The sequence below is a fragment of the Carlito syrichta genome, unplaced genomic scaffold, assembly GCF_000164805.1.
Source record: "Carlito syrichta isolate Samal-C Ts95f unplaced genomic scaffold, Tarsius_syrichta-2.0.1 Scaffold156294, whole genome shotgun sequence".
Lineage (NCBI taxonomy): Eukaryota > Metazoa > Chordata > Mammalia > Primates > Tarsiidae > Carlito > Carlito syrichta.
In genome coordinates this window covers 134348-144566 of record NW_007100390.1, presented here as the reverse complement: position 1 = coordinate 144566, position 10219 = coordinate 134348, and the positions used below count along the sequence as shown (strand labels likewise).

General features: G+C 50.3%; 1 protein-coding gene across 1 annotated transcript in view; it reads left to right on the top strand.

Annotated features, from left to right (window-relative positions):
* The window catches only part of IQGAP3 (IQ motif containing GTPase activating protein 3), a 41552-nt gene that overhangs the window by 19920 nt on the left and 11413 nt on the right, over window positions 1–10219 (top strand). Inside the window, exons 20-27 of the mRNA XM_008051021.1 lie at window positions 2344–2427; window positions 2591–2662; window positions 2763–2832; window positions 5303–5511; window positions 6597–6749; window positions 7047–7210; window positions 7845–8069; window positions 9670–9810. Coding sequence (XP_008049212.1) covers window positions 2344–2427; window positions 2591–2662; window positions 2763–2832; window positions 5303–5511; window positions 6597–6749; window positions 7047–7210; window positions 7845–8069; window positions 9670–9810 — 1118 coding nt within the window. The remainder of the gene's footprint in view (window positions 1–2343; window positions 2428–2590; window positions 2663–2762; window positions 2833–5302; window positions 5512–6596; window positions 6750–7046; window positions 7211–7844; window positions 8070–9669; window positions 9811–10219) is intronic.

Here is a 10219-nt window from a genome sequence, read left to right as displayed (position 1 = left end):
CTGTAGTTCCGGCTACTTGGAAGACTGAGGTGGAAGGATTGCCAGAGCCCAGCAGGTTGATGCTGGGGTGGCCCTGAGCGTGCTACTGCACTCCAGCCTGGGCAACGGAGTGAGACTCCAACTAAAAAAAAAAGTACTGTCTTTGAATGCCCAGGATCTGCAGAGTGTGCTTCTTGGCACTGGGCAAGGATGGTAGATGGGTGGGAGACCTCCAGGTGAGTGATCATATCACTCCCCTCATAAGAACTGGGGTAAGGACACAAAAGCAACCCACAGGCCCCCAGGGGAGACAGAGGTGCAGACTGAGACCACAAATGGCCCTTGATTATGACCTAGGGCATGTGGAAGGTCACTGAGAGCTGGGGCTTTGGAGTCAGACTGGACTTGGCCTCCTGCTTCCACCACTTCCGGTCATATGACCTTGGTCTCTTACTTAAGCCCCCTCCGGCACTCAGCTTCCTCATTCACAATGATGGTGCTTGTTTCACATGTTGATTGTGTGGATTAAGTAGGAAAATTACATGTAGCACTTAATATGGTAAGTGCTCCACTGGTGGTGGCCATTATGAGATGTGATTTTCAGGGCATTGGTCCCAGAACTCGATATAGAACTCCAGTAATCTGCATTTAGTGGTCTGAATCATAGGGATTTCTCCCTCCTGAGCCCAGACTGGAATTTCATACTAAGGAGATGAAAAGCTACACCAACAGTGGGAGAAGATGGGGTGGTTGGGGGAGCATTTGCCACTAGTACTAGGACTGCATGGTCCTGGCCTGGGTTCTGGAGACAGAGAGAGAGGTAGCTCAACGCCCCAGCCCACCTGCCCTCAAGCTGTGAGGAAATGAGAATCACAAATGAGACAGCTCACATGTGCTGATTGATTCTCCTGCAAGCTCTAACTGACAGGAATCCCAACCAGGGTCCTGATTTCTGACCAACTCAGAGACTGCAGGGAGCTTGGTGAAGGCTGGGTAGGAGGTGAGAGCAGACCTCCCTATCTTTTCCTGCAGCAGCTTTCCAGGCAGTACCTGGAGGAGAGGAGAAAGGAGTGCTGGGGGCAGACATGGAAAGGGAGCTTCTTGGCCTCCAGGCTCCTGCATGCACACCTGTGTCATGGGCAGGCTGCCTGTTCATAGCCGATTCCAATAGGGACTGTGTAAGTCCCATGGGAAGCCTGGCCAGGACAAATGGCTTTAGGAAGGGCTGTGAGAAACGGGGTGAAAAAAGATTCTCTTAAAACTCACCAACCTATGACAGTGTCAGTGCAGAGTATCCCCTAGGGCATGTACATTCCAGATATTGGGCACTGGCTCAAAAGACAGGAAGCATTTCAGTGGGTAGAGATAGGGCTGGGGACGAGGGTGGGCATACACACAGGATTGGGGCAGAAAATCATATGGCATGTTAGGAGAAACTGAAATATGTGATGCATCTAGAATCCTTAAGAAGGTAGAGAACTTAGGGAGCATGGGGTCAGACGGATGAGAATTTCTGGAGACTCTGGGGCCGGGGCAAGACAATCCAAGTGGTGCTTTAGGAAAATTAATCCCAAACAAGATTGGGGTGAAAGGGAAAAGGAGGGAGACCACAATAGGGGGTAGCCATGAGATGTGTGTTTTAGAGATCAAAGGGTCATGATTTATGGAGGAGGTGGCCAGTTGGACCCTTTGCAGCAGACCACCTGGGAGAGGACTCAGGCTGGCAGCTGACTTTCTGGGGACCTTGAGGGGGAAGTTTGCTGAGCTGGGGTCAGCAGCTGGATGGTGCTGTGAAGTGTTGTATGAGTTAAGAGAGCATTCCTGACCTGCTATCAGATGACTGCCAGCAGACATGGGAGCACATGGCTCTATGCCCAGGTATGCTTCCCACTATGCAACCGCATGGCTCTCTAGGCTGTTCCCTGCCCCCCTTTCCATGCACATGGGGGAGTGTGCAGTGTGTGGTAGGGTATGGGTGTGAGTGTATTCGGGGTTATATGGTACATGTTTGGTGAAGTTGCTAAGTAGGATATGCTTTATTGATATGTTTCAGGCCTGTGTCTTATAGTTGAATTTCTGTTAGGTGAATGTGTGTGTGTGTATGGTTGTGTGTGTGCATGTGTGTGTGAGTACGTGTGTATACTGGGACCAGGGAGTGTGGTGGAGGGCATGGCTGACTATGTGCAGCCATTTGGTCTTCGCCCATGAAGGTGGAAGTTCTTTGAGAACTGGGCCAATGTCTCTTCCCCCTCCTCCTCCCTGCCCCCTTCCCTTCCCTGGAGAGCCCAGGACAAGGCTTTTCCTGAAAGGCTCTCCAGTCAAATGAGAACTGCTAGGGGTATTTCTTTTTCTCCTGATGTGCAGGCTCACTGGCGGGGTTACAGACAGCGGAAGATTTACCTGGAGCGGCTGCAGTATTTTAAAGCAAACCTGGATGCCATAATTAAGGTAGCTCCAGTGATTTTGGCAGGTTCCCCTCTCTTTAAGGACTCTCTGAAAACAGTCCTGTAGTCACTCACCTCCCTGTGACTTCTGGAGTTGGCTGAAGTGGCCTAGAACTGAGGATGGACCCCAAGCCTGGAACACTGAGGCAGTATGTCTCTTCTCTCAGATCCAGGCCTGGGCCCGGATGTGGGCAGCTCAGAGGCAATACCTGCAGCGCCTGCACTACTTCCGGAAGAATGTGAGTGTGAGTCTGCTCCCCCTGTCCATGTACCCAGCCTTTAGCCATGAGACCAGAGCAAGGTCAGCCGGCAACCCTCTGCTATCTGTGCTCATGGCAGGTTGATTCCATTGTGAAAATCCAGGCATTTTTCCGAGCCAGGAAAGCCCGAGATGATTACAGGATATTAGGTGAGCTGTCTGGTCTGCCCTTCCCCAAGCTTGACGGGAGAGAGAGGAACCCCAGGGAGGCAGGTCTAGATATCCATCTCAGGGCTGCATGCAGTAAGGGGAAGGTAGTCACAAGTTGTCTGTGCAGGAATGTGGTACAGGGTTGTAACAAAAGCCCTACACCACCAAGTCATGGATAGTCTTGGCACAGGAAAAGTTCCTACCAGGTTCTTTCTGTACCAAGTTTAGCTTATCTAAACTGGTACCTGCTGCTTCTACCCAAGCAATCCCCAGGGTTCAACCTTCTCCCTATGTGCCCTCTTCCCTGGCCTGTGACTCTTCCACCTCCCAACCTCTGTGGCCCAGCACACATGAGACCTGGCGAGGCGTGTGGGTCTGTTCTGTGGTACTGGGGACTATGGGGGAAAGTGCATGAGGGAGTGCCATCTTCCTGCCCCATACTTCCTTTAGTTGGGTGCATTCAGAGCCTTAAGAGGTCCTTCTGGACTGCTTCTGGCCCTTGTCCTTCAAATCCAGAAGCCCAGCTTGAGGGTCCTCTTTTTTGTGAAGTTGACAAGCAGTTTGTTTTCACTTGACCTCTAACCCCTGGGTTCCTGAAGCAGTAGGCCCCTTCCTTCTGGGCCCTGAGGCTACACTCTAGGACTTTATCCTTGGGACAATGGAGAGCCATGACCCATCTTAAGCAGGAGGTTGCTATATGTGGTTCGGGAGTCCTCTCCTTTACCTTCTCAGTCCCTCTACCCCTGTCCTGCCCGCAGGGTCTGTGCTTGCCCCTTCTCTGCTCTTATACACACAGCCATCTGCTTGTGGGCTTCCTTCCCTCCTCCTTGCCTCTCTGGCCAGGCCCTTTCCCTTCTATTTCTTTTTATCCTTTCTATTTTGTCTCTGTGGTTGTCCTAATACTACTGCCCTGGCCATCCTTTAGCTTTTCCAATTAATGATGTTTTCTGGAAGAACTAGTTTTTCCTAGTTCTGTCTCCTAGCTTTATTGGCTTCAGACTCTGCTCTGAGCTCTGCCACTTCCTGTGTGGCCCTCAGCAAGTGACTTAACTTCTTTATTGCCCACATTTCTCCTTTATAAAATGGAGATAACAATAACCCTATCTTAGAGTGTTGTTTTGAGGATTAAGGAAGTGAATGTGCTATATTCCATCCAATCTGAGATGCCATGAGTTGTGAGTTGTCTTAGATTCTGCCATTTCTAACTCCTTGAAGATTCATTCTCCCATGGCAGCCAGATTAATTCACTAAACCTGTACATGTGATCTTGTTACTTTCCTACTTAAGATGGGTCAGGACTCCCGATTGCCCTGAGGATAAAGTCCAGTCTTCTACCCACAGCTTCCAAGGCTGCCTGTGATCCCGTCTCTCCCTGCGCCTGTCACCTCACTGACCTCCTGTCCCTCACCACCTGCACGCTCTGCACTGGGCTCCAAACACAAAGGTCTTCTGGCACTTCCCCAGCAGCTACGTTCACCCTCTCACTTCCATTACGCTGATATCAAGTGGAGCCTCACCTCCTCCGGGAAGTGGTTCTTTACTCCCCTGGTGGGCTTGGGTGGCTTACTTTTGTTTCACAAAGATCTCTGTGTTCACTACTCTCAAAACACTAACCATGCTGCAGTGGCTCAAGGTATATTTATCCAGTTCCCCTACTACAGATTGCCTTTAGAGACAGGGCCTAGTTTTATTCTTCTTCCAAATCTGACTCCTTCGTTTGTTATTAGCAAGTTACTTACCCTCTCTGCCTTAGTGACCTCATCAGTAAGATGGGATAGTTACCATGCAGTGAACTCACAGGATTGTTTTAAGTATGCAAAGCACTTAGAATAGTTTCTGTCCCTTAGTAAACATTATATGTATTAGTTGTTGTTTTGTTATTTCTATAGATTAGCTAAGGGGCTTTTTTTTCCCTCTCAAATGCTAATTGCAAAGGTGGTTCAAGGAGAATCACCAGCTACCTCTGACCTCCCCTATGTTAAAGCCCACTGACCATCCCAGTCTTTCCATGCTGCCCCAGTGCACAGGCACTCTTGACATGGGAGCCATGTGAGGGCAGGCAGGACTGAGTGGAGGCTGTGGGTGGAAGGAGAAGTAGGTTGGCCTAGTAGGAGTGGAGAGAAATGGAGGTAGGCAACAGAGGCCTGGGAGGGTCGTCAGAGGGAGTTGGGGCTCTGGCTTTGGAGTGGGAATTCCCTGAGATAGGCCAAGGCTGGGGGCAAATCCAGAGGCAGGGGACAAACAGCTCTTATGTCATTCTGGGTTATAAGACGGAACTCAGGGACAGGCCAGGCTAGGATCCTGCCCACTGCCCTCCAAGTGCAGGACCAGCTAGAAGAGGGGTGGGGCTGAGGACCCACTGGCCTCAAGCTGAGTGGGAGCTGAGGGTAGGCTCACTCTGGGCTGGGGACTGGCGAGGAGGCCTCTGGGGAGGCGTGCCTAATCCTGATGCCTCTCCCCTTCCTCCCAGTACATGCACCCCACCCTCCTTTCAGTGTGGTACGCAGGTTTGCCCATCTCTTGAATCGAAGTCAACAGGACTTCTTAGCCGAGGCAGAGCTGCTGAGGCTCCAGGAAGAAGTCGTTAGGAAGATCCGGTCCAACCAGCGCCTAGAGCAGGACCTCAACACCATGGACATCAAGATTGGCCTGCTGGTAAAGAACCGGATCACCTTGCAGGTGAGGGGCCTCCAGCCCACCACCTCTCCAGGACTAGCTGCCTCTAGAGAGGTGATGCTGACCATTGTCTAGTCACTAATCAAGTCTTAAGATGGGTGTAATCACCTGACTCAGTGCCTTATTCCAGTGGCCCTCTGCCATTCCAGGATACCCTTTGTTAGGGACATATGACATAGTAGAAAGAGCACTGGACATAGACTGGAATGGCTGGCTCTGCTGATTCCTAGTGATGGGGGGGCTGTGGGCAGCCATTTAACTTCTAAGTCTGTTTCCTCATTAGCAAACTGGGAAGAATGAGAGTGTCTACCTTACCAAGCTAAATGTAGAGACAGATATGCAAGCCCTTTATTTATTTATTTTTTTAGATTAAAAATATAGTTTATCCCGCGGGTTCGAGACCTGCCTGGGCAACTTGGCGAGAACTCATCTCTACAGTAAATCAAAAATTAGCCGGGTGTGGTAGCATGCGCCTGTAGTTCCAGCTACTTGGAAGGCTGAGGTGGAAGGATCGCCGGAGCCCAACAGGTCGAGGCTGCGGTGGCCAGGAGCATGCCACTGCACTCCAGTCTGGGTGACAGAGTGAGACTCCAACTCAAAATATATATATATTTGTAGTTTATTTAGAAAGTAAATTAGAAAAAGAGGAGATTCACCTCCCCAGGTTAAGGGAGGGGGCCAAATCCAGGAAGCATGACCTGGCCATAGCTCAAAGAGCACATGGCCACACCAGAGTCTAGTAAGGTAATGACCCGAAAGCTCTTTAAACTGTACATTATCATACACATATGCAGCAGCAGTGTAGTAGTGACAGAGTGAAATCTCCACCTTGAATGTGTGCAATAGGCTAATAAGGAATAATAGTAAAAAAGAAATAGACACAGTTCCTCAACCTGACAGCCCAGTTCTCTCTGGGGACTGATCCCCCTGAGAACAGAGGTGCCAGATGGAGTCTCGGGCAATAGGAGGGGCCCTTCCCCTGGCTCATGCCTATTTCTTGAACAGCAGAAAGTACTGGTTCTTCAAGGCGCTGATTCTAGACCATATGTTCTTTGCTCTGTGCCGGCCTGGGCTCCCCACCCTTGCAGGAAGTGGTCTCCCACTGCAAGAAGCTGACCAAGAAGAATAAGGAGCATCTGTCGGATATGATGGTTCTGGACAAGCAGAAGGGATTAAAGTCGCTGAGCAAGGAGAAACGGCAGAAACTAGAAGCATACCAACACGTCTTATACCTGCTCCAGGTGAGCAGAGGACTTTGGAAGGAGAAGTCTCTACTCTCTCCCAAGGGTCTAGGACCTTGAGACCTTCCTGTCCGTGCCTTTGCCTCCGTGCAAGGTGTCCTTTCCTATATAATCCTAATGCCTTGTCCTCAGGGAAAGAAAAGGCCTTTTCCCATTTTTCTGGAATGTTTCCAGTGCCCTGAGAAAGTGTGACAGTGCTTTCTCCATTCCAAGTTTCTATCAGGAAAGCATTTCCTTATCCGATCACTAATCCGCAAAGTGCATCATCAGCCATTCCTGTCTCCCCATTGCTTTCAGACTCAACCCATCTACCTGGCCAAGTTGATCTTTCAGATGCCACAGAACAAAACCACCAAGTTCATGGAGGCTGTGATTTTCAGTTTGTACAACTATGCCTCCAGCCGCCGAGAGGCCTATCTCCTGCTCCAGCTGTTCAAGACTGCACTCCAAGAGGAGATCAGGTCAGCTCTCAGACACAGGAGTGGGAAGAGAGTGTGTTAAGAGGCCCCTGTTGGTTCCTTCACAAGGTGACAACTTTTTTTTTTTTTTTGAGTCAGTCTCACTGTTGCCCCAGCTGGAGTGCAGTGGCATACTCATGGCCACCGTAACCTCTACCTGCTAGGCTCAGGCAATCCTTCTGCCTCAGCCTTCCAGGTAGCTGGAACTACAGGCACATGCCATCACACCCGACTAATTTTCTGGTTTATCATACAGATGAGGTCTCACCAAGTTCCTAGGCTGGTCTCGAACCCCTGGGCTCAGGCAATCCTCTCACCTCAGCCTCCCAAAGTGCTGGGATTACAGGCTTGAACCACCACACCCGGCTGGTGACAACTTTTTGAGGTTTAGGATAGAAATGGAGTCAGGAGACTTCTCTTCTCTGCCTCCTGTGGAGAGTCTGACTATAAGACATCAGGGACAGCACAGCGGGAGGACATGGGCTGACACGTTAGCACAAAGGATGAGAGATCAGCACATTCCTTACAAGGGGGACATCAGGGTAGCCTTTGAGGCACCAGAATCTCAAAAAGGAAGAGCAACTACTTGTCCTATACAGCGGCAGGAGACCAGCTATGATGACCTCTTAAACCATAGGTCAAAGGTGGAACAGCCCCAGGATGTGGTGACAGGCAACCCCATGGTGGTGAGGCTGGTGGTGAGGTTCTACCGCAATGGACGGGGACAGAGTGCCCTGCAGGAGATTCTGGGCAAGGTTGTCCAGGATGTGCTGGAGGACAAGGTGCTCAGCGTCCACACAGACCCGGTTCACCTCTACAAGAACTGGATCAACCAGACTGAAGCCCAGACAGGGCAGCGCAGGTGAGCAGAACAGCAGAGGGAGAACGCTCTTTGATCAGCTGCATCTTAGACCTCACTGGAGAAGCTTGGGTGTACTTTGAAGGTGGCATATAAATGAATATGCTGATTTATGCAAATATGACATCAGCCCCACAGGAGTGAATAAAGTAGCCTTTTAGATCCCCTCTGGCAATTAACATGGAACTGATATAAATGACTCTAGACCTGGTGGGCTTAACACAAAGTGAACACAGATAAATATGCAAATGTACCTAATTGCTGTGTCAATGCTTGCAAATAATGTGTCACATTTGCTGGGAATTGGGATATGGACTCCTATTGATAGGGGTGTAGACGAATATTCTGTTTTGGGGTTTTTGTTTTGTTTTTTTTTTAAGTTGGAGTCTCACTCTGTCGCCCAGGCTGGAGTGCTGTGGCATCCTCATGGCCACTGCAGTCTCGACCTGCTGGGTTCAGGAGGTCCTTCTGCTTCAGCCTTCCAAGTAGCTGGAACTACAGGTGTGCACCACCTTGCCCAGCTAATTTTTTGCATTATTATAGAGACAGAGTCTCGCCATGTTGCCCAGGCTGGTCTTGAACCCATGGGCTCAGGTAATCCACTCACCTCAGCCTTCCAAAGTGCTGGGATTACAGGCGTGAGCCACTGCACCTGGTGAATATTCAGATTTATAAGTCAATAGGCAAATGAGATAGTGGGAGAAATGGGTCAGCCTTATAGATTGGGGCACTACTCAGGTTCATAGGTACTAGGGAAATCTAGCCACTAAGGAGAGACGGCAATCTTGGTGGTTGCCCTAAAGGGCATAGGAGGCTTTAGGTGAGGAACCACTGACCCTGGCCCAGTCTCCCTGATTGTCCTACCTGTCAAAGACCATTTGCAGGCAGCCCCTCTTTGGTATCTCCACAGAGTCTACGTTCTTTCTCTGTTCCTTCCTACCTTCCTTTTTTTTGAATTAGAGTCTCACCCTGTCACCCACGCTGGAGTGCAGTGGCCACCGCAGCTTTGACCTGCTGGGCTCAGGTGATCCTTCTGCCGCACCCTTCCAAGCAGCTGGAACTACAGGCATGCGCCACTATGCCTGGCTAATTTTTTTGTTGTTGTTGTTGTAGAGATAAGGTTTTGCCAAGTTGCCCAGGCTGGTCTCCAACCCCTGATCAAATCAGGATAATTAGCATATCTGTTACTTCAAATGCTTATTTCTTTGTGGTGGGAAACTTCAGAATCCTCTCCTCTGACTATTCTGAAATAAACAATACATTACTATTAACTATAGTCACCCTCTTTGCCTCCTATCTGACTGTAGCTCTCACCTCCCCTCCCAAAGTGCTGGGATTACAGGCGTGAGCCACCGTGCCTGGCCCTGTCTTCTTCCAACCTCCCCATGGACACTTCAGCTTTTTCTTCATCTCCCATCACTTCTCCAGTCCCTTCTGAGTTTTTTCTCTTGTTCTGATCCTTTCCCCTTAGCATGCTGGGCTGCGCTCAGAGATGTGTATGAAATCTTCTTGTTAGGTGAAGAAGTTAGGTGAAGGCATGGGATCTCAGGGAAGGAGGTCATGGGAGGGACTCCAGCTAAACCTTGTCTCTCTCTGCCCACAGCCATCTCCCCTATGACGTCACCCCGGAGCAAGCCTTGAGCCACCCTGAGGTCCAGAGACGACTGGACATCTCCCTGCGCAACCTCCTCGCTGTGACTGATAAGTTCCTTATAGCCATCACCTCATCTGTGGACCAAATTCCGTATGTGCGGCAGCCCCACCCCAGCCTAGGCAGATTTCACAAGGGTCACTCAGTGGAGAGCCGAGCAAGGGGACAGTCCTGAAGGAGGGAGGCAGGAGAGAAATGGAGCAAGGTGCTCAGAGGGGTTCCAGCAGGTGTGGAGGGGATCTCAAAGCCCCCACTAGAGTTGAACTCCAATATCGCATGTAGATCTGGATATGGCCTATCAGGGTGTCACCAGAATCAGAGGAGAGACCCTAAAATGACACAGGGACATGTTGCTTCTGAGGGCACATGGGGATAGAAAGGACCTTCAGTTCACAGTATCAAAAATAAGAAACACAGCCGGGTTCGGTGGCTCAGCCTGTAATCCCGCGCTTTGGGAGGCTGAGGTGAGTGGATTGCCTGAGCCCACAGGTTCGAGACCCAC